The sequence below is a fragment of the Oreochromis aureus genome, linkage group 2 (genome assembly GCF_013358895.1).
Source record: "Oreochromis aureus strain Israel breed Guangdong linkage group 2, ZZ_aureus, whole genome shotgun sequence".
NCBI classification, from domain to species: Eukaryota; Metazoa; Chordata; class Actinopteri; order Cichliformes; family Cichlidae; genus Oreochromis; species Oreochromis aureus.
In genome coordinates this window covers 21,085,993-21,112,094 of record NC_052943.1, presented here as the reverse complement: position 1 = coordinate 21,112,094, position 26,102 = coordinate 21,085,993, and the positions used below count along the sequence as shown (strand labels likewise).

Below are 26,102 nucleotides of genomic sequence, written 5' to 3'. Positions count from 1 at the left end.
TGTCTCTGAATGGTAATGATGTCTTTTCATTGTTTTGTTTTTTTAACCTTCTTTAGATTCTTTATACACTTTCACCCTTTGCAGCCCTTTTTTAAGTTCCATATTATTATCATTTTTTTTTTATAGAAAACACTCAGTCAAACTACACTGTTGTTCAGTTGCCGGCAGGAACTGATCCAGTTCAGCCAGGAGACTCAGTGACTCTCCAGTGTTCGGTCATCTCTAGTTCTGGCAACAGTTCTTGTCCTGATGAACGCAGTGTCCACTGGTTTGGTGCTGGAGCAGATAAATCTTTTGCGAGCATCATTTACACTGATGGAAAAGGATCCGATGAATGTAACAAGAAACCTGAGTCAACCTCGTCTTCAAAAAGCTGTGTGTATCGACTCTCTAAGAACATCACCTCCTCAGATACTGAGACTTATTATTGTGCTCTGGTCACTTGTGGGGAGGTTATTTTTGGAAGTGGAACAAAACTCAATATAAAAGGTGAGTTTGACACATACTGATGATACTGTTGCTCTTAATTAGAAGTAAAAAAAAATGTGATTAATTTTTTTTTCTTCTGTCAGAAACCAGCTTGGGGACCTTTGGTGGTTTACTGACAGGCAATATAATTCTTCTGCTGTTGTGTGCTGTCTTGGTCATAAGTGTGATTACAATTGGCATTCTTATTTACATCATCAAGCATAACAAGTGTGACTGCAATGGTAATATTACTTATGCCATATATCTGTCACAATTACTGTCACAAATACTAATTTAATATTAATTTTGGTAAATTAATTTTTATTCTTTTCTAGCTTCTATTTCCCTGAAAGAAAATATTGAAAAAAGAAACGTGAAGGTAAGATTAACTTATCAAAAAAAGTAATTATTCTTTGTTATTAACACTGACCATTTCATTTTTCCCCCCACATTTCTCCAGAGAGAAAAGGACACATGCATTTACTCTGCTGTCATATTTACAACGATAAAAACTGACAGTGCTAGAAAAAGAAATACAAAAGCATTGGAGCGAGAAAGGATCTATGCAGCCGTCAAGGCTTTTGGAATGGATTAACCGACACCGGAAATACTTGCCATCAGCTAATTATTTATGTTTTAGGTAAATGTTCTTATGAATGTGGCTCGACTCATCGATGGCAAACCTTTGCCCTTGATGCATCCATCACTCCATGTTTGTGTTTTGTAACATACATTTTCTGCATCCAGAAAATAATGTAAATGTGAGCCCACTTATAAATCTTGATTCATTATTTTGATGGTTTTTTTGAAACTTGTAATTGAGGTTTGTGACCACTAACCACAAGACATTCATTTAGGATGAATGACAGTCATAGTTGACGATGAACAATCCACTCTGTACTACCCGTTGTAACAGACCGGTTGCAAGTGCCTTCTGAGGGTTGATGGCAGTTGGTGGTAAAATAATTCCCATTTGTGTTCACAGTAAAAACTGAGATTTTGCAACATGTTGGCTGCAGCTCTGAGGCAAAATCTTTACATTGAGAGGTGAAACTTCTCCATTTACAGTGTGTATCACACCTTTTCAAGTTTTTCTGTCACTTGGCTAGTAGCTAGCAAGTGTTTGCAGATAAATGGAAAAAACTAGAGACAACTGTGCTAGGAACCAAAGCAATCATAACGAGGTTTTTTGTTGCCGCACTGTGATTGTCTTTCTTCATCTGTTCTTATTCGGATACTTTTTGCCACTTGTAAGTCACCTGACTTACAGCTAATAAAAATACAAGACTTTTGGTTGTTTTTATTATGAATTGTACAAAACCAAGTTATGTTGCTGATTCGTCAGGCTGAACAGGAAAATGTACCAAATGAAATGAAACTTACAGGTCTGTTGCATCATCTCGCTACTATAAGAAAGTTAAACCACACATAGGAAGCTTCAATAGTATGTGTGTAGGTAAAATAAAGGTTAAAAGTTAATGTCACGTTTTCCAAATTGTTTTTGATAAGGTTGTACTAGTGTTATATTTGGCCAGAAGTGTGGGGTGTGAATTTTTATTAACTCCAATATAGTACATTACGGGTCAGGAGCATTACAGCCTGTAGATGGCACTAAAAGGACTATAACCATGTAACATCATAAAACACAAAAACATCTCACCCAAAATATGAGGAAGCAGCAGCAGCTATCAGTCGCTGATATGCACATTGATGCTTGCTACATGACAGACCTCAATCACTTCATTGATCGTCCACAGTTACACAAAAAAATGCAATACTGATATAGTACTGAGTTGCTGAGTGAAACGATGTTATTACTACTGCTGTAGTGTAAGGTCAAGTTGTATTTAGTCATTTATAGGAATGCATTTTAGGTTCTACAATTAATTGTACAAAAGCCACTTTATTATAAGCTAACACAGCATTAACATTTGTCTAACCCAGATTGAAATGTTTTCAACAACTCACATGCTGAAATTTGTCATAGGATTAACTTCAAATATAATATAATATAATAACTAAATATTTGATTAAAAATTACCGCCATAAAGAAATACTAGGCTGTCTTTTATTTGCAAGTCCTGCTCTGCCTACTAAGATGTTTGAGACAATGCATGATTATATGGTCTCACAGCAGAGTACACGCACTCCTGTGGTGACTCTTTCATCTTGTTCTTCTTCACTCGATTTCTTGAGGAGAAATTCAGTGCTACATAGTTTACTGCGTCTGAATCACCATCCTGTGAATAAAAATTATTTAGTTATTATTTCAGTAAAACAAAACAAAAACAAGGCTGCTGTCAACATATTTGTCAGCCTGGCTGAAGAAAACCTGGGAGATAAAATTAACTAAATATGATGCAATGATTATTATGAGACAACATATGATTGAAGAAAGGAGAAAACAACTATTGCACTTTAGCTAAGGCCTCCATCAGTCAGCCAGAGAGACCAGTCAGCGACCCTAAGGCAATCTTCGATCACTAGGGTATTTCCCCGACTGGTCAGCGAGGTAAAAGTCGTGTCAAAGATAGTACCTCACCACAAACCTCCTCGTGATTGCTTTGATTGCTATCTTTGGTTACTTATTAAATTAATGCCTTATTGTTGCAGTCAACATGTTTTACAAAGTGCAACTTTTATGCAAATTGTGCACTAGCATGACTACCCGCTAGTGACCAAAGCAATTGCAAGAAGGTTTTTTGTGACCAATTTCACCTCGTGTTTGGCAGCAACCTCCGGCAACCACTCACAAATGGTTTGCCACCAGGTCACCAACTGGTCTTTAGGCCTATGTATCTGGGGCTCAAGCCAACTCTGCCATATCAAAGTTCAGAGACAAAATGTTGAATTGTAATATGTGAAAAAGTAGAATATTTACCATGTCATTTAAATGGTCCAAAGTTGACAAGTTATTTTCTGAAATATGAGAAGGATTCTTTGTCCCTGCTGAGAAAACCAAAGAGATTGAGAAAGTCAAAACTGGCTGTATGGTTTGTGTTCCTTTTGTAATATGTCATCCTTATATTAACAATAAAACTCATTTGAAGTACAGACACCTGAACTTTCCAGCATTTAGAGGTGAAGTATCTAGCTAAAATGGGACCTGGAATAAAAGTTGTACTTATTGTGTGTTCAACAAAAAAAAAATGGTCAAAATTTTTTATAAATCGCATTTCATACAAGGCAGACATCCAAAGTGCTACACATATATAGCCAAACTAAAATCCAATAAAATAAAGCACATTGTCTGCACAGAATTAAAAGACAATATACAGTATAAGATCAGATAAGATTAGGTGAAAATAAGGTGAAAATAGCAACAGAATAAAAGCAGACCTTAAAATCCAGTAATCTAAAAAGATGTCACAATGCAAAGGAGAATAAATTTGCTTTTAATAAATATTAATTTAAATGTGCATACCATCTGTGTGCACATGGAGACATAGATTATTCACCGTGGGCACATTAGAGTTATGAAACCTAAAAGCAGATTAATTTTAGATACTCAAGATACCAAGAATTACCTTAAGAAGTGTCTCCAGGTTTGATGCTGTTATATATAATGAAGTGGAAGTAATCACAATGTGATCACAATTGTCAATTGAATATATTAATACTATTGCTATAAATACAGTAGACTGTTTTCTAATCTACATTCACTGGCAGCAAACCACACATAACAGTATATTTATCCATTTTCTGTATCACTTGCTGAACTGTAAATGCTTGTTACAACACGATGCATGCAAGTTTTTTTCTGCTTTACCGCGTGGATACAGTCAGTAGTTAATCTTACAGCTCAGTAGGTTGCATATATAATATATTTCTTGTGAAGATAACCGCTCCAGGACAAGTTGTGGCTCAAGAGTTGGGAGTTCGCCTTGTAATCGGAAGGTTGCCGGTTCGAGCCCCGGCTTGGACAGTCTCAGTCTCGTGTCAAGACACTTCACCCGTTGCCTACTGGTGGTGGTCAGAGGGCCCGGTGGCGCCAGTGTCCAGCAGCCTCGCCTCTGTCAGTGCGCCCCAGGGTGGCTGTGGCTATACTGAAGCTACAACGTAGCTTGCCATCACCAGTGTGTGAATGTGTGCGTGAATGGGTGGATGACTGGATATGTAAAGCGCTTTGGGGTCCTTAGGGACGATTAAGGCGCTATATAAATACAGGCCATTTAGCATAAGTAATATAATGAGTGACTTTGAAAAACTCTGGCTTAAGGTTCAACATACTTCACTGGCCAAGCAAACTTGCTTTATTGTACATCCATGAGCATAAACCTTTCCTTTACTGGTTCTATCACTTTATTTTTTCATACTGAAGTATCTCAGTACCTCTGTGTGTAAATTTTAAATAAACTATGTATTCATCCCAAGATGACAAAAGTCTCAGTCATGTAAAGGTTTCTTTCTTTCAAGCTCAAACTGATGCATTGCTATTTTATTTTACTCAAAAGAAAAGAAAAATGTTAAGGATATCTTAACTGGTCCCCATTTGAGAAACCAGTTATCTGTATTTAGTCCATGGCAAACATGAGGAATAGTCTAGCTGGCTAGCTACACTATTCCGGAAACACACTCCAGAATGTAGCTAAATCCATTTTCGGTTAGTATGTTTAATATTTTATTTTAAAATATATAATTTTTAAGACCATTGTTGGTTTTAATCTAGTTTAAACCAAACCACTCGACTGGATTTAGCTACATTCTGAACTGTGTTTCCGAATGCAGTAGCTAGCGAGCTGATTGTAACAGCCAATCAGAATTTTTGCATCCAAGTCTGTGATTGGTTGGTTTTGTGGCTGATAGGTTTGTAGCTTAAACCTATTCGCTGGAAAGTTGAAGACGATTTAATTACACAGCAAAGCAAGACACGAGTAGTTCTTTATGTCTCCGTGCACAGGAGAGAACCGGACAAGCGTCGTTCCTTCGCTTGACCCCAGTTGCTCTCATCCGCTCTCCCGTAACACTGCTCTTTTATTGAGGTTACATGAATATGCATAGGGTTATTAACATATGACGTCTACATACACACAAAGAGTACCTTGCCTGTGCGTTGTGTAAGTGTGTGTGTGTGTGTGTGTGGGGTCAGAGTGTGACCCCATAAATGACTTCCCTAAACCTGCTGGTCTGGAAGTCCAGCAGTTCATCTAAACAAAAGGCACTTAGCCTAAAACAGACATAGATACGTTTATCCTATAATAAGACAAGGTATGACCTCTCCCATGCTCCCAAAATGTGGGTGTGAAAGCCAGAACACTCTGGAATGCACATAAAAGTCCTTGCAGCCTTCTACAGATCACACATCCTATCACTACACAATCGATTATACACCTCTAAGCATATATGGAAACTTATATCATTAAAAGATTATACTGACTACTAAGTACAATTTTCCATTGACAGTGGCACATTTATAATGATGTACAGAGAGTTGAGCGCACAGGGAGCAGAGATGTTGTGAGCGCGAGCAACACACTGAGAGCAGGTCCGCAGATGTCTGTGAGCACACAGAGCAGAGATCTGAGCAAGAGCAAATGCCAACAACTGAGCTGGGGTTGTTATTGTGTGTGTATATGGATAATAGCAAACATGGAAATACATTTCTTGCATGCAGCAATGAATTTTATTTGCTCAAATTAAACTTTTCTTTGCTCAAAATAGCTTTCTCCATGAAATGCAACATTTGCGCTTGCAAAATCTTTTTATGTGCGCTCAGAATAGAGGCACAAAAATAACACCATGTAAGTAATGTAATGAAATGCACGTACCTTTGCCATTTTTAAACACTCTCTGACTTTTGCAGAAAATAACGATGATATTCACAGTCACACTACAGGCCAACAACACGCCTAGTGCAAGGAGAACTGGGTCAAGTTTTGCTGGAAAAGACACACATGATATTCACGATTATTCACGTTAGATATGGAGAAATCATAACATCAAATTTGTTGAAAAATGTCCAATAATGAACCCCAAAATACTTTTCACATCAAAGTCAAAGTAAACTTTCTTGTTATCTCTGCTATATACAGTACAGTATAAAGAGAGACGAGACGACGAGGCTCCAGTTCCATTCAGTGCAAAGGACAGCAATAAATATAAGAAGAGTAAGAAAGTAAGAAATATACACTTTGAGACTGACGTAAAGGTAAAAACATAAAAAAATACATAGATAGATAACAGTTCTTTTTGGCTGCAAAACAATTTCTTGAGAACATTTTATTAAATATAGTACAAATATACAGACTTTTTGTGACTGCTATTCATCAATGAATAATACATTACAATGGATTATAATGTGTAATATGTGCAGTGTTGGGTAAGTTACTTTAAATTAGTAACTTAGTTACATTACTAGTTACTTCTAAAAAGTAACTCAGTTACTTCAAGTTACTCGTTACTTTCAGAGTAACTAGTTACTAGGAAAGTAACTTTGGTTTTACTCAGAACAGCTTGTTAATGTGTTGCTTCCGTAACTGGATACCCAGAAAGATTGCCAGTCTTCTAGCTTGCTTACTTGCCACAAGTGCATGTGCCACCTACCAATAGAAAGGAAAAGATAATGTGCACATTTCCACTGAGAAATCCCACGCCTGGACCGTACATTGACAATGCCATGATTCTAGTGCTTTTACATCCAACACAAAACTGCAGTCGTGGTGCTTTTGATTGTACTCAGAACTTGGAAATTCTGCCTTCTGAATAGGAAGATGTAGGTAACACCAGACTGCAGATGAGCTGCATACAGAGCTGGACTGGGACAAAAAAAATCTCCCGGCATTTTGACTAGAGACCGCCCACCATTATAGGAAAAATCATAAAGCCTTTGAATGACAATAAACACTGTTGTGACAGTGATGTACACTGTTCTGATGGTATATATGCATCAATCTATCAATTGTTTGTTGTAAGACTCAGATAATTATTTTTTTTCCAAGCGAGACATTTTAAATGAGAATAATAAAGAAAACTATTTCCTTGTCCCCCTTTCTGTTAATGCCCTACATGGACCCCTGGCAAAAATTTCCTAGATCCGCCCTGCACAGTCACCAGCTGTCAGCTACGTAGAAAAGGATGCTGGTGTTATTTGTCTCTCAGAAACAGCTCATAACTTCCCTTCAACTCATTCATGTCACCTAAAAGGTAAACCTGTTTCTCCATCACCTGTTCAGCTCTGATGATTCAGTAGACATCTCCTGGTTTCATCTTCATGTTTCCCTCTCACCAGATAACCAAACCGATATCATGACCAGCAGCTTTACAGCTGTGGCTCCAGCAAACATCAGCTGATACTAGAAATTAATATTAAATAAATTCTAACAACAGCTGATCAAGCTTAAACGTGCTGCTGTTGTTTAACGCGACATCCGCTGGTTTCTTTTTCTGGCGCAAAAGTGGGCGATAAATAAACAAGAGAGAAAAGCCGATCAGCTGATCATTGATCAGTTTCGTGATTGAAGTAGAAACAGGAGAGGAGAGAATGAGAGAAGAAGAGGCAGCTGTGCAGCTTCAGCTTTGTGTCTTTTCATTGTAGCTGAAGTCCGGGACAAACTGTGTTCCTTTTCACCTCAGTACGAAACGCTAATATTTTCTCTGAATACCAGACATTCTGTTTTTTAGGGCACGGTTGGCAACTCTAATAATTATAACGTATGAACAAAATAAAGTTCAACATCAGTAACATAGCACCCACCCAGCTGTATAGAAAGTTTCTTGCTAGCTAGCATCGCTGCAAAAAATGTCAGCATACCGAAAATAAACTCCACCTAAACTTGGTTTATATCTGACCCAGATAGACTGCAGGTCATAACTTCTTACCTGAAGTTCAGTTCACCTGACACGTAAAAGTAATAAATCACACAGCGGACATGTGCGCTTCAGTAAAGTAATAAATCGGGTCTCTTCCTGCCTCCTTTTTCCTTCATCCACCTGCTGGCCTCCACCACTTAGCTAATGTTATTGAATCTGTGGAATCCGCGACGTCCACCACACTTGAGTAACGAGTAACGAGCCTATCTAAATCAGTAACGAGTACGCTGCCCCTGGTTTTGGCATAATAACTGTTACCGTGCTGTTACCACAATAATACGTATTACTGTAACGTACTTAATAACGCTTAGTCCCAACACTGAATATGTGTAATACTCATACTACAATGAGTATTACAAATAGGACATTATTTATTCTTTATAAAATGCTTAAATGCATAATGCAGTAGTTATTTACCAGCTAAAGAGAATGGAACAGCTAATAAAAATGCAGCCAATGATGGTGTAATTTATCACTCTAGAGTTGAGCTGGTATATGTCCATATTACTGATATATAAGAAGTTTAATGCATTTATATTTCCCTTGAAAACATTTAAGATCTACCGTCTTATGTAGGCTTAGTAAAGCGCTATACAAATACAGGCCATTTACCATTATCTGAAATGTCATGATTTTAAGCGATTTAAGACTTATGAGATGTTAAGATCTGACTTCAAAACATACTTATCTCCACTTGAGTTCCTTCACCAAAGACGATCTCTCCACATGTGACCACTGCACAGTAGTAGGTCCCAGCATCAGAGGAGCTCTGAATAGTTTTGGACAGACTGTGGACACAACGCCTTCCCTCTTGTTTTTGACTGTAGTTTCTGTGAGTGTAAATAATGGTAGCATCGGATTGTCCTGATCCCGCTCTGAACCAGTACACTCTGTGTTCATCTGGGCACCGGCCTCTATTCTCTTTGTTACTGGAGAAAAGTGAACACTGGACAGTCACGGAGCTGCCTGGGTCGACTGACACTGCCTCTGGAGTTTGTTTCACATTGACTGATTTCTGCTCACTGTGACCTGGGTTGTTCAGTAAAAGCAGTGATAATGGAATTAAAATATTTAAAAAATATAATACCACATTTGCTGAAAACATTGGTGATTACTAAGTGAGGTAGAAAAATTAATATATAACATAGTTTACCATTTACAGCTAAGTAGACGCTTGTATTAAAGGTCTGTGAATAAGCTGATCCACACTGACAGAAATATGTTGCTTCATCTTCTTTAAGGACGTTTCTTATTGTAAGAAAATACAGAGCCTGCCCCTCTGATACTGTGAAACGACCGTTGTTAAATTCTTCGCTCAGTGTTTGTTTTGTGTAAGATCCCGTAGCAACTGTCTGGATGATATATCCAGGAGATTGCTTAAACCAATGAACAAATTTGCCCTCCTTCTCTGTAACCGAACACTGCAAAGTAACATTTCCACCAACTTCAACTTCTTTAAAAAGGATCTGGCTGGCAGCCTCTGCGCTTTGAATCAGAGCTGAAGAAACAGGACAAAAAGAGACAAAACCAGTAAAGGTTAAAAATCCTCCTTTTTAAATAGTATTGTTTTCACATTATACGGTATCTGATAAAACTGTGTAAACAACACTAGATCATCTTTTACTTACCTATTGTAGTAAAAAGAATCAAAGCAGTCTGTACTCCAAACATTGTGGTGAAACACGCTTGTGTTGCACGGTTGGTGCCTTCCTACCTAAATGAAGGTTTACTCACAAGATCATCAAAGTGTACAAAGTGGAAATCATCCTGATTGGCTGAAACACAGAAAATGCACTCCTCCAATGTTCAACAAATCCATGATCCATTTTGAGTTACTCTTAGACGCATGTGTATCATTAGCTAGTGTTTTCTTTTATTTTTTCAGTTTAAAACATAAGTTGTGACATGAGAAGGTCGCAAGTTAGATTGTATTTATTGTGACAGTGATCATCATAATGTTGTTTAACCCTGACTGCAACATTTTCAGTAGTGCTGTGCAATATTGCATATTTTGGTATTGATCTGATACCAAGTAAACATAAGGCCAGTATTTTTGATACAAATGCTGGTACCAATACTTTAAACCTATAAAGGCAGTTTATGAAGGGGAGAGCAGTGTGTCATGATTGAATTATCATCAAATTCTGAACAGATTTTAATGACCACTAAATAACAGTGATTTTCCACAATAATTTGTTAACACAAAATAAATAAAATGGATGTGGCAGTCAACACAAAAGAGTTCAGACACTTTCCATAGCTTAAAGCATTTTTTTTATTCCAAAGAGATCATTAATTTAACACAATCCAGTGGACTGCATACTGAAGGATAGAAACAAAATATTGATCTAACGATCAAACTGTGAAAAGCCAATTACTGCTAAAGAGACAGAGAGTGAAAGTGGACCGTATATCCCTGGTTTTAACACAAAAGTTATTGTTGCAGCCAAAGACAACATAAAAGTGATTTCCTTAAATTGATTTAGTGTCCTTATTTTTCTTTGAGTTATTGATTCTGTCACTAGTTACACAAAGTAATGTAAGTCTATTATCCGCAACCAAGCAATCACATGGCATCATGTTCCATACTGACAGAAGGTGCTAAACATGTTTTAAAAACTTTAAGCACTTATTTCTTAAATGCAGCTGTCCACAGACAGTGTTACATCTATGTCGGTTTTTTCAGAAACATTTAATTGTTCTGTGATGTACTGTGTCTTCTACTGCCCCCCCCCCCCTTCTATTCTTTAGAACTGGTTTACAGACACTGAACACTTTGGGCTTTAACAGGATATGCAGTGAGGTTAGGTGTAGAGGAAGAAAGACCTACAACAGCTTAATTTTAGTTGGATTTCACTTAAATCTATGTGCTTATTAGTACAAACCAAAAAATTACTAAACTAAATTAATTTGTTTTTTCTTTAAAGGGCTAATTTGTTATTTTGTTCACAACTTTATTCCCTAGTGAGCACTCTTTGTTCTCACGTGGGGTGACAACAATAACGCAGAAAAAAGAATAAGGAAGTGAAGTGGAAGGAAGTGCACACAATACTATTTCTCTCAGTCAGCACTTGCATGGGACAGGTGTCTCCTGTGTTGTAATCTAGTTTTATTAAGTCATATTTGCAATTGTTTTACTGTATAGACTTGAACGTGTTCATTAATGTTCATTTTTATTCTGGGTTTTTAGAATGCTGGAGAAATGTAGACCTGGTGCTTTCTATCATTTTCAGTCTGTGTGATAGGCTATGCTCATAACATAACACCTACTATCCCTATTGCAGGGTGTCATGAAATTTTATCTAAATGTATTGCTTATATGAACTCTAAACTATTTATTTATTCACGATAAACAGCCTCAGATATCTGAATGAGATGAGTGAAGGAGGAAACAGCTAACGACAAAAAGAAATAAAAGGAAAAGAAAAAGCAGTAAGCCTCAAACAAGTGCTATACAAAAACTTAACGTCCATGACTTTGTATCACTTATGATAACCCTAACTACAGCTTCTTTCACCCTTGCATGTGGTTATTTTCCGTACAGGTTCTCAGTCATCCAGGTCATGGTTTTGAGAGCTTAAAAAAAGAAGCTGGACTTCAGGTTTTTAAAAACATTTTCTCATTCAGGAAGCCTCTTAGAACAACTTTGAGGACCACGCCTCAGGACCACCTGCAAGAAGACAGCCCCCACTAGGGGTTTATTACTAGATGCAATTGTCTTCTGTGACCCTTTATTACACCCTGGTCTAGAAAAAACTGAAGTGCAACACAGGAAAAAACAAAGCAAAGAAAAGAAAGATAACGCCCTCGCTCTCTGCTCCCAAGGAAAATCCAACGCTGCCAAGGATTGCAGTTTCACAACAACCAGATATTTTATTAATCTCAAAAGCTAGCAAGCCTAAGGGCATGGCCAAAACCAACAAACAAAATACTCTATAAATGAAACAGAATTGACTTACCTGTAACGAGAAACCCAAAAGAAAATACAGGCTTCTTACCTGCCTCCCTAACCTGAACAAGAGAAAAAGGTTTTAAAACAAAAAGGCTTCCCACTCCTACAGATACCAGATCACCAAGAAAAGGTCTATTTACACTATTTACAATATATACAAGACAACCAAGCTTTACTGATTACTTATTTTCAAAAGTAATTAGTTACTTAGTTACTTTTTAAAAACATGATACACAACCTGAATAGGTAATAAAGCAAAAGACCTTTCAGCCCAATTCTATTTTTTATGCATAATCCTTCATATAAAATGTAATAAATTAAAGTCTCTTTTTAAAAATTGTTTTATTAGTTTTAATCTTTTAACTTTATGCACATTGCATCAAGCAAAAATTAAATTATATACAACAATCTTTGACTTGAAGAAATTGTCGAACATTTAAACCTTTTTTCTGCATATTCCAGCATATAAAATTATTTTTTGTGTTCAGACTCACTCTTTCAAATAGATGCAAGTAAAACAGCAGAAAATAAATAAAATCAAAGTCAGACTAAGTCCTCTCACTCTTTAATCTATTTTCTTTCTGGGTTACAAAATAAACTTTTAACATATTTTCAGGCGAGAAAGTAACCTTGTAAACTTCAAATATCTGCTTGGTTTATCAAGACATCGCATATTTGCAAAAGTGCTCCGACGTTTTCAGAGACGTCTGTTACCCACCCGCTCGATAGCTAGCCGGGGGTTCAATGGTCACTCGAGCCGGCGAGAGCAGCGAACTCCCGGCTTCATCGTTTTCAGTCCCCCGCTGTCTTTCGCTACTCAGGTTAACCCTTTAAGACCTACCATAGAACCAAGTCCGCCAGAGCTTATATTATATTTTTACATGCTGTAGTGCCAATTTTGGGAGCATTTCAAGTTGATATACATTAATACAACCATTATAGCCCAAATTTTAATAATATGTATGCATTATGCATAGTAATTACATAAATTGCAAAAAGTGCAATAAACTACAAAAAAATTGAAAATCGTTTTTTTTTTTAACATATATTTCTAGTTAGAGAAATTTAAGAGGCTTATCCTCAAAACTGTAAATACAAAAAGTTGCACAAACTAGTTTCCCACCACAGGAAATTTATTTGAAGTGTCTTCATAGTTTTACTTTTGAAATACACCAATTTTTATATACTGCAGGAAAATAAATATTATAGTGCAAATTTGCAAAGAAAACAGCATGTGCATCAAAATAAACTATTTCCAGCAGTGCAATTCGAGTTCTAAGCATCCCAAAAACGACACAGAAAGTCATAAAGTCAAAGATAACTTTTAAAAACACCAGTATAGGCTCTGAGGCCCTGATAGTAAAAAAAACTACATTTCCGCGAAAATGACGTCACTTCCGGCTTCGGGCAGGTAATGGCGGACATGCGAAAGTTCGCGCTGACGTCTATTCCAACGTAGGAAGCGTTATGAACAGCTGATCGGATCGGCAAAACGTGTTTCTGGAATATTATGTTTTTGTTGCTGCAAGCGCTTTTTATGCAGTTTTTGCAAGGCTATATGTGGAAGAAAACCGTGACCTAGGACAAGCTGATGGCATAAGATGTAAGTACAACTCCTCCGGTTTCATATGTAAAAAAAATTATTGCTCTAGCTTACGTGGTTGCAGAGCTACTAACTTAAAAATGTAATTGTTTTGCTTTTTTCTGTGTTTTATTTGTTCCAGAATAAATCGGTTTGGCTGAGATCAAAGTTATTAGATTAGATTAGATTAGATTAAATAAAACTATTAATCTATCAGGTGGATTCCTCCGGGATTTTCACACAGCTGAATAAATGTCAAACAGAAAACTGATTAAACAGAAGTGTGAGACGGTCGAGAATGTACGCCAGTGTCCTGTTATATTTTAGATAGCAAGGGGCAGACAGCTGAGTTTATTAAACTCCACCGAGACAGCGGTGACGGAAATCTGGAGGCTAGACTGTCCCATTTCACAGCCTCACACTTCCGGCCTTCTCGGTCTTCGAAGGACCCGGCACACCTAGACCGCAAAGGCCGGGTCCTCCAAGGGATGCGGCCTATGTTTTGGGACACAGCTTCTCTCACCCTTCTCTCTCCCCAGGACACAGCTGCTGTTCATTGGCCTTGTTTACCACCTGGGCCGAGTCAGCAATCACCTCACTGAGGTTATTTAAGCTGGGGATGAACAGTGTGGGAGGTGTTTTTTTCCCTTGTGGCTCTACACGTTTTTTTACTAGGTTTTGGAAAGGTTCCTTCGAGTAGTAAGTAGACGGGCTTGTGGGCCCCAGAAGTAAGTAAGATGGCGGCGCGCACAGACGCAGCGGCTCACTGCTCCTCACGTTCGGTGTTTTGTTTTTTACTTTTTCTACGTGTATCTGTGTGGATCTGTGTGTTCTTTATTATTATACATCGAGTAGAGTCCACCTACAGTCGTCAGGACCTTCTGAGTTTGGGATTACGCTGTGCAAGGAGCATTACGTCGGACTACCACCACTTTTACAGCATTCCAGAGGACATAATGAGAGCTCCAGGGTCTCCGTGGTTGGTTCTTCCCAGCGGCAAGACAAAGAGGAAACGAAAACAAAGGAGGCAAAAGCGTGGCTGCAGGGCGGGCCCACTCGCACAGCTAAAAAAACAGCCATTTAAGCTACCGCTTCCGAGTATTTTCCTCTCCAACGTCAGGTCCATAACTAACAAAATCGACGAACTGAGATTACAGATTGCAGTCAACAAGTGTGTACGGGACAGCAGCATAATATTACTCACAGAGACTTGGCTGCAGCCATCAATTCCGGACTCGGTTATTGAGCTAGCAGGCTGCACGGTCCACCGTCACGACAGGAACAGCCACTCCGGTAAGAACAAAGGAGGGGGATTATGCATCTACACCAGGGGTGCTCAATACGTCGATCGCGATCGACCAGTCGATCGCAAAGGTAGTATTGGTAGATCGCATGGCATTAAAAAAATAGATGCCAGCCTATCATCCATCCCGTCACTTGATTGATACAGGGAAGCCAGTCAGATGACATCAGATTTTTCTGACGCTTGGTCGCTGCGCATGCACAAACAGCGGCTGGCGTGTAGTAAAACTGACAAGCAGTCAGCGAGTTAACTCCAATTTTTAGCTCTCGGTTTTTCTCTTAAACCTAAGAAAGGGTTAAAATGAGTGAGGGAGCTGGACCAAGTAAGAAGACAAAAAGCGTATCACTTTCATACGGAATGGGAGGAGGACTTTTTTTTCACGATGTCATTTTCAAAGTGCGTTTGCCTCATCTGCCGGGCTACCATCGCAATGCCAAAGAAGGGAAATGTGGAGCGGCATTTTCGAACTGTTCACGGAAAATACGACACTACATTCCCGCCGAAAAGCGAGCTAAGAAAGAAAAAGGTGAAGGAACTAAAATCCCAGTTGTCCGGACAGCAGTCATTTTTCACACAACAAACTTCAAAAGCGAAAAGCCGCCACCAAAGCATCGTTCGGTGAGTCACATCATCGTTAAAAACAAGAAGTCTTTTCAAGATGGAGAGATGGTAAAAGAGGCATTCGTTGAAGCAGCTGACTCATTGTTCCGAGACTTTAAAAATAAGGCAGAAATAACATCTTCGATCAAAGCTCTCCAGCTGTCAAGAAGTACAGTTACACGGGCGCTGTGAAGCCATGGCGGAGGATTTAACCCAGCAACTTTGGAAGGACATCGAGATTGCCAGTGTTTCTCACTGCAGTTGGACGAATCTACGGACGTGAGTGACACAGCCCAGGTGTGCATTTTCATTCGTATGGTGTTTACTGATATCACTGCAAAGAAGAGCTATTAACAGTCCTGCCCATGAAAGAACAGACGCGAGGAGAGGACATATTTCAGTCGTTCAAAAACTTTATCGAGAAAACCCAGCTCCCAGTGTACAAATTGGTGTCTATTACCACAGATGGAGCACCCGCAATGGTTGGCCGCTTGAATGGATTTATTGCCAAATGCAGGCAGGACGATGCTTTCCCGGACTTCCTAAATTACCATTGCATAATCCACCAACAAGCGTTATGCGCTAAAATGCTCAACATGAAGGAGATCATGAATGTTGCAACGAAGATCGCCTGTTCCATTCGCGCCAGATCTCTTCAAAGACAGTTATTTCGCACATCTGGAGAAGGCTGACTGCGACCACTCTGAGTTGTTGCTACACACTGACGTGAGGTGGCTTAGTCGAGGAAATTCCTGCAAAGATTTCGAGAGCTCTGTCCGGAGATTAAGGAGTTTTCCGTAGCTGGACAAGCAGAATACATGCAACTTAATGACGGTCAGTGGCTGTTAGACTTGGCATTTTTAACCGATCTGACAAACATGTTGAATGACCTTAATCTAGAGCTGCAAGGAAAGACAAAACAGTGATCAACATGATCAGCTCAGTTAATGCTTTCAAACGAAAGATGCAACATCTCTTTTAAAGCTGCAGCGCCATGATTTGATAAACTTTCAAAACCTGGCGTCAGAGCTGGAGATGCAAGGGATGGCCTGTTTGCAACTTGACAGTGCACGCTACACAGAGCAGATTGACAATTGTCTGTCAGAGTTTGACAAACGCTTTCAAGACTTTTCTTTGCTCGAGCCAGTCGCTACCTTCATGTGCTATCCTTTTCGGAAGATGCTGAGGTCGATTCACTCGCATCAAAAATTGCAAAACTATTTCACCTGAACTCTTCTGGAGTGGAAGATGAGATTTTGACACTACAAGCCGACATTGAGCTGAAGTCCAGAGATCATGGACAGTTCTGGAACTTACTCACAGAAGTAAAGTACCCCAACATGAGGAAATGTGCTGCCTCTTTGACTGCATTATTCGGCTCCACTTATTTATGTGAGTCATCATTTTCCCACATGAAGATCATTAAGTCCAAGTACCGTTCCACCATGACTGATGAACATTTGGAAGTGTGTTTGAGGCTGGCCGTCAGCAGCTACTGTCCGGACTATGCATCCCTGGCTGATTCAATTCAGTGCAAGTCATCAGAGTAAACTCAGGTAATGACAAAAAATTTACATAGTTGTGTTGTGAAATATTGGATATTGCGGTTATGCATGTATATACATTGTAGATATAAAGAATCCTCAATATATTTATAAATAAGTATATGTTTTGGATTTTTGTAGTGGGTAGATCATTTTGACTTGGTCATTTTATAAGTAGCTCACATGCGGAAAAAGTGTGAGCACCCCTGATCTACACCAATGACAGCTGGTGCAAAAACACAAAGACTGTAGACAGCCATTGTTCCCCGGATTTGGAATATTTGACTGTGAAGTGCAGACCCGTCTACATACCTCGCGAGTTTACTGTTGTCATGGTAACGGCCGTGTATGTACCACCCGATGCTAATGCTAACTTGGCCATGGAGGAGCTGCACAAGACAATAAGCAATCAGCAGAATTCCCATCCAAACGCAGTGCACATTATAGCTGGGGACTTCAACCATGCTGATTTAAGGTCAGTATTCCCCAGATTTGAACAGCATATTAAATGTGCAACGAGGGGGGAAAACACACTGGATAAAGTCTACAGCAACATCCAAAAAGGCTACAGAGCAACCCCTCTACTGCATCTAGGTTTGTCAGACCACATGTCCATGCTGCTGATCCCTGCATACACTCCCGTTAGGAGAAGAGCCCCCCCAGTCACTAAAACTGTGAAAACCTGGCCAGAAGGTGCATCACATCAGCTGCAGGACTGTTTTGAAAACACGGACTGGAGCGTGTTCGAACATCAGGACCTTGAAGAGCACACAACATCAGTGCTCTCATATATTAACTTCTGTCTCAACAGTGTCACTGTGGTCAAACGTTTCCGGGTGTATTCCAACCAGAAACCCTGGATGACTAAAGAGGTCCAGGTCCTGCTGAAGCAACGTGATGCCGCTTTTAGATCCGGTGATGGTATGCATTACAGTTCAGCCAGATCTGAGTTGAAAAGAGGCATCAGAGAAGCCAAGGCAGTGTACAAGAGAAGGATCGAAGACCACTTCAGCAACAACAACTCACGACAGGTATGGCAGGGAGTTCAGCACTTAACCAACTACAAACCTCGCAATACCACGTTGACTGAGGGTAATGCAGCGCTTGCGCAGGAGCTGAACCACTTCTTCGCACGCTTTGAGGTGAAGGAACCAGAGGCAGCAGCAGCAAAAACATCGGACAGCAGCAGCCCAAGCCTCATAGTGCAGGAATATGAGGTGAGGTGCACACTGAGGGCAGTGAACCCCAGGAAGGCCGCCGGACCAGATGGGGTAACCGCAAGGGTCCTAAAAGAGTGTGCAGACCAGCTGGCTGGGGTCTTCACTAAGATCTTCAACACTTCACTGTCCCAGTCCTGCATCCCGCCGTGCCTAAAGTCGGCCACAATTGTCCCACTGCCAAAGCGTCCTAACATTAGCAGCCTCAACGACTACCGACCAGTTGCTCTAACACCTGTTATAATGAAGTGCTTCGAGAAACTGGTCCGACGTCACATCATGTCCTGCTTGCCACCCACACTCAACCCGCTCCAGTTCGCATACAGAGCTAACAGATCAACTGAAGATGCCATTGCTGCAACGCTCCACACCACCATCTCTCACCTGGAAGTGCAGGGCCGTTACGCCAGGCTGCTCTTTGTTGACTTTAGCTCTGCTTTCAATACGATACTCCCGGACAGACTAATAGTTAAACTGCTGGAAATCGGACTTCCTTCTACCACCTGCCGCTGGATCAGAGACTTCCTCTCAGACCGTGTACAGAGTTAGAGTGGGGCCTCATCTTTCCTCAGCCCTCAGCCTTAACACCGCTCTCCACAAGGCTGTGTACTGAGTCCCCTACTGTACACTCTGTACACACAAGACTGTGTTAGTACCCACCCAGACAATGCAGTCATCAAGTTTGCAGATGATACCACCGTGGTGGGGCTCATCTCTGGGGGAGATGAGACGGCATACAGAGCTGAAGTTCAGAGGCTGTCAGATTGGTGTGTAGATAACAACCTGGACCTTAATACCACCAAGACAAAAGAACTTGTAGTTGATTTCAGAAGGAGGAAGTCTGAGCTGCAGCCTATCAGCATCAACGGAGAGTGTGTGGAAAGGGTCTCCAGTTTCAAGTTTCTGGGTGTGCACATAGACACAGACCTCCAATGGAGCTCTAACACCTCTGCGGTTTTAAAGAAGGCCCAACAGCGTCTCCACTTTCTGAGAATCCTCAGAAAAATGGACCTGAAGAAGGAGCTGCTGACCGTCTTCTACTGCTGCTCCATTGAAAGTGTGCTGACATATTGCATCGGTGTGTGGTTCTCCAGCTGCACCACAGCACACAGAAAGGTCATCAATATGGCCCAAAAAACACTGGACATCCTCTTCCCTCCCTGAAGGACCTGTACAGCACTTGCTGTCTCAAGAGGGCACGCAGCATCCTACGGGACTGTACACACCCAGGACACCGGGTGTTTAAGCTGCTGCCGTCTGGCAGGAGGTTCAGGCTGCTGAGGTCCCGAACAAATAGACTCAAGGACAGCTTTTACAACAGGGCAATAGCCCTAATCAATGCAAATAGCTGACCTGACTGGCTACCTACCTGGACTTTTTGGGAGGGGAGGTAACAACGGTAAAAACAGTAATAATAATAATATTTATATTTATAACAAGGTGCAATAATAATTAATGTGCAATAATAACAGTGTGCAATACAAATACACTTATTACTAAGTTATTATACTGTGTTGTGTTGTTTGTGTTGCGTTGTGATGTGTCGTATCGTGTCGTGTTGTGTTATATGTAGTGCCGACGTAGGACAGTTTTCCAATTTCATTGTACTATTGTACTATGTATGACTGTGCAATGACAATAAAGAGTTATCTTATCTTATCTCATCTCATCTTAAGTGTCTCCCTGTGGTGAGGAGTTAAGTAAGAAGTGTGAGAAGTGGGAAGTGCCTCCCGTATTTGTTTGGTAATTTTTTCTTTTGTTGCTGCGACTGCTTCCTTTGTTTCTTTGGCATTAAGTTAAGGTTATTTGTAATAAAACTATATTATAATAGAACACCTCTGTCTGGTTTCCTTTTCATTCCATTCCGGACCCATTTGTTACTGGTCCCCACACTCACACCCCTAGACCACTTCGTGGGGATGTAACATTTATATGGAGATCCTCCAGGTTCAAACTGTATTACCTTTCCAGGACCTGAAGCTCCATAAAGCACCCCTCCAACAGCCAAACCCATCTGTTCTCTGATTGGATTGCTAAATTTGTGCATGACATGACATTGACCAATTAGCTGAAAGGAAGAAAAATCGGGTCAAAATTTGTTTTTGTAAGTTGAAATCCATAAGGACCCAGGGAACCTGAGTGTAGAGTTTTACACGTAGTTTTTTGCTTTGTATCTGTAACCAGACCTTAACGAAAAAAAATTGTAACAATATTTTTTACAAACAAAAATCTTTGTTACACAAACACAAATTCTCATCTGTAGATCCACAAATGTAAAATTTTCAGATATTTTGGTTTATAAGGTTACAAAACTCAAAAAACAGAAATATGCATTTGTTTTACAAGTACAAAATATTTATGACAACAATTTGAGCCCATAGGAGTGGAGCAGGTGGAGGTTTGCCCTGGTGCAGGTGTGCCGGAGCGATCATGTCAGTGTCCGGGATCTGGTTGTTTCTCTGTGAATTTCACATTTCCGTGGCAGCGTGCTAGGTACTTGCTCAGGAGTTAAGGAGGGGGGGGGGCGGTTGCTGTAAAACGAATTTTTCTTCCCCAAGCAGACACTAATGTTTTTGTCACTTTTTACGGAATCAAACTCAAAGTAAGGTCAGTACTTCCATGCTTTAAACGCTGCACGGTCGGTCATACTCTCTCCTGCACTCGATATATTATATATTATATTATCTCGATATATTATCCACGAATGTCACACGTGTAATCTAATTACCTTTTTTGCAATGGTAATCCCTTTACTTGTTACTTGAAAAAAGTAATCAGATTACAGTAATGCGTTACTTGTATCGTGTTACTGCCCATCACTGAGCAAAGCACATCACTAAACACAAGACAAATGGCTAAATGCACAGATTGTTTGGAAGTAGGAAGTAGGCAGCTGGTCTTGACAGGTCCCACTTTATATCCAGCCTCATTCCATTCTCAGCCAATGGTCCACCTCCACCTGGAACTTACATAAGCACAAACAACAGAGAGAACGAACAACGCCACCTTCAGGTGTGAGGAGCACCAACAACACACAGCATCATGACCTGGGTCTTAACACCCTTATATGCATTAGTGGGTCAAGAATGACCTACTGAGGTTGTTTTCTTGCAATATCTTTGATAATAGAAACAGTAAAGATGGACACTGCTGCAGAGGCACAATAATAAAAGAACAGCAATTACATTAAGTTTGTGGGCTGTAAACAAATAGCCTTATTTTATAAGGATAGATATTTTAATAATTATTACTTCAAAGTAACATTAGCACTCGTGAGAATTTAATCAAAACTAAAAGCGAAGCAGGTATTCATACAATACACAATATTGCATAGAACAGCATCATCAGCTGCAACATGCCCAATGGTGATATATGACTAAATCAGTACATTATGTTACATTACAGAAGTAGAGTGAAAGATCCTGGTGTCAGTTCCACAACACAGTTTACAAAGACTGAAAAAATTAGTGCACTAGATCTGTCTATAAGCATGGACGTGCACTATTGTGTTTTAAATTTATGAGCTTAACTTGGGGGACTGAGCTCACACTGACTGATGTGAAGTCTGTAAAACAGACCCCTGGAATGTTAAACCTGGATCCAGATTTACTTTTCTAAATAACTAGTCCACTCTATTAATGACTGACCTGATCTACCCAGAGCAGTGCAAAGTAATGGGTCAAGACTGACTACACCAAATGAGAGAGTGAAGGAGCTTCCTTCCACTAAAGGGTTTTCAGAAATCACGTAAAAATGCATGCAATAGCAAAAACATGATAATCCAGCTTTATCGATCTGATCAACTGTTCACAGTACTTCATACACTGGAATGTACATCGTCTGTCAGCATGAACTGTCATGTAGTTTAAATGCACACACTAACTGCAACAACAGGAAGTTGAACTATATATGTATTTTTTTTCTCCAAAGTTCTAACTGGTGTGATTGAAAAGTAATGTTTGAGTATGTGAGTTTCACCATAACTTCGTGAGACACTTTGATTGGACTGTTTGCAAATTATTATTATTATTCTTTTTTTACTATTGTTTATAACAATAAATATGTACCTCATAAATGAAACATTGAAATTATATATTGAAATCACATGCTGAATTGTCTCAGATTTTTTGATGACCCACGTCAAAATTTAAGAGACCGTTTGGTCCATGCTGATTTTATCTATAACAAAACATGACATGGCTACATGGAAGCCCTCTGATAACTCCACACAGTCCTGTGTCAGACCCCTCTAAGTCCTCTTTGTAATGGAAATTACAGATGTGGAAATTGGGCCCAGAATCACAACACTAGCAAAACAACGTATTTGTCCTTGTGGCCTAGAATATATAGGTAAAACTGTCAAAAAATTGAAACAAAAACTGAACTTTACTGGCTTGAAATTTTCCATTAGCAGCCCACTTTAATAGCATAAAACATGATATAACACGATATTACGATTTTGTGGCATTGAACACAGTCCAGCACCATCTAGGAGAGGAGACTATGATTTATTATTGAACATTATTTACTTTGTAGACGTTGTAACCCAAAGAACTGCATTCTTTTTAGTAATACAATTCACTGAGTAGATGAAAGAAAATTTTTAGCATTGATACAAACTAATTTTTACTAATCAAGTTTTTTAGAATTTGTGATAGATATTTTTGGTCCTTCTCTGGATCTGGATGTTACTGATAAATGGAAAGTTAAAAATAGGTGTGTTCTCATTTTCTTTCCTTTGTTTCTGGAGGGTCGATTACAAAACTAATGTTGTTATTGGGTTAAATTATTTGACCAATACTACACACCTGTGATGTGCCTAATAGTTGCTATTTCCCAGTTGGTTGATTGTAAATTTGCATTGGTAAATGGGAGTTATTTAATTAAGTAGCTGTGTAAACATTATTTCACCTTAGCCATGAAGGTCGCCTTGACTGGAACATTGTAATCTAATAAAAATAATGGTAAGCAATAGAGTTTGCTGCGGTTATATATATATATATATATATATATATATATATATATATATATATACATATATATATATATATATATATATATATATATTTTTTTTTAAACATGTTTCTACTCTTATGGAACTGTCATTGATTCAGATATGCACAGCCATGCACAGTTAAAAAGTAATTGTTATTCCACAGTATGAACCTGAAAGTGATACATAATAACTGACCTGTGAAGAAGAACACAAAACCCATGCTGTGAAATTGTTCAGGATGCTTAAATACATGCATTTAGCTCTTTTTGTTTTTTATTCTTTGCAGATATTAAAATGTAATAATACATATTATGCCAGTACTATTAGTAAATTCTACCTTTGGTCAATACAATGATTTCTGTATTCTAGATAAAGATATTCTGGGTGCTTAACTGAAGAGAAAAGGGAAATAAACCTTCAATCTCTTGATAGAATAAGGACTGCAATAACAATTACACAGAGAGCCAACAACGTCCCAAGCACAATGATCACAGGGTCCCATTTTTGTCCTGGAATCAAAAAGCACAGATATGATATTATATTATATTTCTGCCAAGGCAAAATTAGAAAGCAAACTATTTACTTAACATATTTTATGTAAATTTACCAAGAAAAAGTAATTTCACCGGAGTGAATTTTAAAGAATAGTTAATAATAAACAACATCAGGTAATTATTGCTGCAAAGATCAAATTAGATTTTTTGTTTTTCTAGTTTAGTTGTAAAAAAAAAAAAATCAACCTTAACCTCCTAAGACCCGTGCTCTTTCATGGCACGCTTTTTTTTTTTTTACCTGATTTTTGTTTCTGAAAGAAATGAGATCCACATATGAGGACATTCGCTTTAAATGTCAATAGGACATTGGCAGTATCAGGCCCTTGTAAAGCAAAATTTAGTATTTTGATCTAGACAACCCAAAATGTGATGTTCACCTTTGTGGACGCCAGGTCCTAGGAGGTTAAATTACCTTACATGTTTAAACAAATGTTTTTAAAAATAAATTATGAATAAATTATAGTGATAAATCGGTGACTACATACTTGTCTCCACTTGAGTTCCTTCACCAAAGACGATCTCTCCACATGTGACCACTGCACAGTAGTAGGTCCCAGCATCAGAGGAGCTCTGAATAGTTTTGGACAGACTGTGGACACAACGCCTTCCCTCTTGTTTTTGACTGTAGTTTCTGTGAGTGTAAATAATGGTAGCATCGGATTGTCCTGATCCCGCTCTGAACCAGTACACTCTGTGTTCATCTGGGCACCGGCCTCTATTCTCTTTGTTACTGGAGAAAAGTGAACACTGGACAGTCACGGAGCTGCCTGGGTCGACTGACACTGCCTCTGGAGTTTGTTTCACATTGACTGATTTCTGCTCACTGTGACCTGGGTTGTTCAGTAAAAAGCAGTGATAATGGAATTAAAATATTTAAAAAAAATATAATACCACATTTGCTGAAAACATTGGTGATTACTAAGTGAGGTAGAAAAAATTAATATATAACATAGTTTACCATTTACAGCTAAGTAGACGCTTGTATTAAAGGTCTGTGAATAAGCTGATCCATACTGACAGAAATATGTTGCTTCATCTTCTTTATGGACGTTTCTTATTGTAAGAAAATACAGAGCCTGCCCCTCTGATACTGTGAAACGACCGTTGTTAAATTCTTCGCTCAGTGTTTGTTTTGTGTAAGATCCCGTAGCAACTGTCTGGATGATATATCCAGGAGATTGCTTAAACCAATGAACAAATTTGCCCTCCTTCTCTGTAACCGAACAATACAAAGTAACATTTCCACCAACTTCAACTTCTTTAAAAAGGATCTGGCAGGCAGCCTCTGCGCTTTGAATCAGAGCTGAAGACACAGGACAAAAAGAGACAAAACCAGTAAAGGTTAAAAAGCCTCCTTTTTAAATAGTATTGTTTTCACATTATACATCTGTTAAAATCTGTGTAAACAACACTAGATCATCTTTTACTTACCTATTGTAGTAAAAAGAATCAAAGCAGTCTGTACTCCAATCATTGTGGTGAAACACCTTTGTCTTGCATGACAGATGCCTTCCTACTTAAATGAAAGTTTAGTCACAAGATCATCAAAGTGTTGCGAGTAGGAATCATGCTGATTGGCTGAAATGGTGGTAATACACTTCCTCGAAAGTGTTTTTTTTTTGTTACTGTTGTTTGACTGGTTGATGTTTCAAAATGCATTTTTTTGTTTAAAAGACGCAACTATTACTGATGTTCAGTCATATTAATTGTTATAATAATTAATGAAGGACTGTAACAGGTAATAAAATGTTTAATCATTATTGTAATGCCTAATGATCTTTGACTTAAAGTTAGTATTTAATTCTAAGCCTGAGGTCGACAATCAGTTGAAAGTAACACACTTCTGTAAGTAATACTTGTATCACATCATGTAGCTCATCATTTTTAGGAGCAACACACAACACTTACATCTATTTGCATTCCATTAAGCCCTGTTACAGTTTCAAACAGTGTTAAAACAACAACTGTAATCTGTAACATTTTTAAATAGCCAATAAAATGCTTTAAATGCATGTGTCTCAGAGACCACCTATGTAGTTTTAGTTTTTACATAATGGTCTCACTTGTCTTTATGACT

General features: G+C 38.9%; 1 protein-coding gene across 3 annotated transcripts; it reads right to left on the bottom strand.

Moving 5' to 3' along the window:
* Nucleotides 1-1,897: 1,897 nt before the first annotated feature.
* On the bottom strand, nucleotides 1,898-25,529 carry LOC116320091. Of its 3 annotated transcripts, XM_039620812.1 has the most exons (7): nucleotides 25,457-25,529; nucleotides 24,984-25,328; nucleotides 24,511-24,855; nucleotides 14,690-14,692; nucleotides 6,237-6,347; nucleotides 3,350-3,417; nucleotides 2,268-2,708 (listed from the first exon to the last, which is right to left on the bottom strand). In XM_039620812.1, the coding sequence occupies exons 1-7, from the start codon at nucleotides 25,497-25,499 to the stop codon at nucleotides 2,562-2,564; spliced, it is 1,062 nt and encodes a 353-aa protein (XP_039476746.1). In that variant the 5' UTR covers nucleotides 25,500-25,529; the 3' UTR covers nucleotides 2,268-2,561. The 3 variants fall into 3 exon arrangements, with proteins under 3 accessions (XP_039476750.1, XP_039476748.1, XP_039476746.1); XM_039620816.1 differs by lacking the exons at nucleotides 14,690-14,692; nucleotides 24,511-24,855; nucleotides 24,984-25,328 and adding exons at nucleotides 8,962-9,306; nucleotides 9,431-9,775 and having other exon boundaries at nucleotides 1,898-2,708; nucleotides 25,457-25,524; XM_039620814.1 differs by lacking the exons at nucleotides 14,690-14,692; nucleotides 24,511-24,855; nucleotides 24,984-25,328; nucleotides 25,457-25,529 and adding exons at nucleotides 8,962-9,306; nucleotides 9,431-9,775; nucleotides 9,906-10,005 and having other exon boundaries at nucleotides 1,898-2,708.
* Nucleotides 25,530-26,102: the final 573 nt, after the last annotated feature.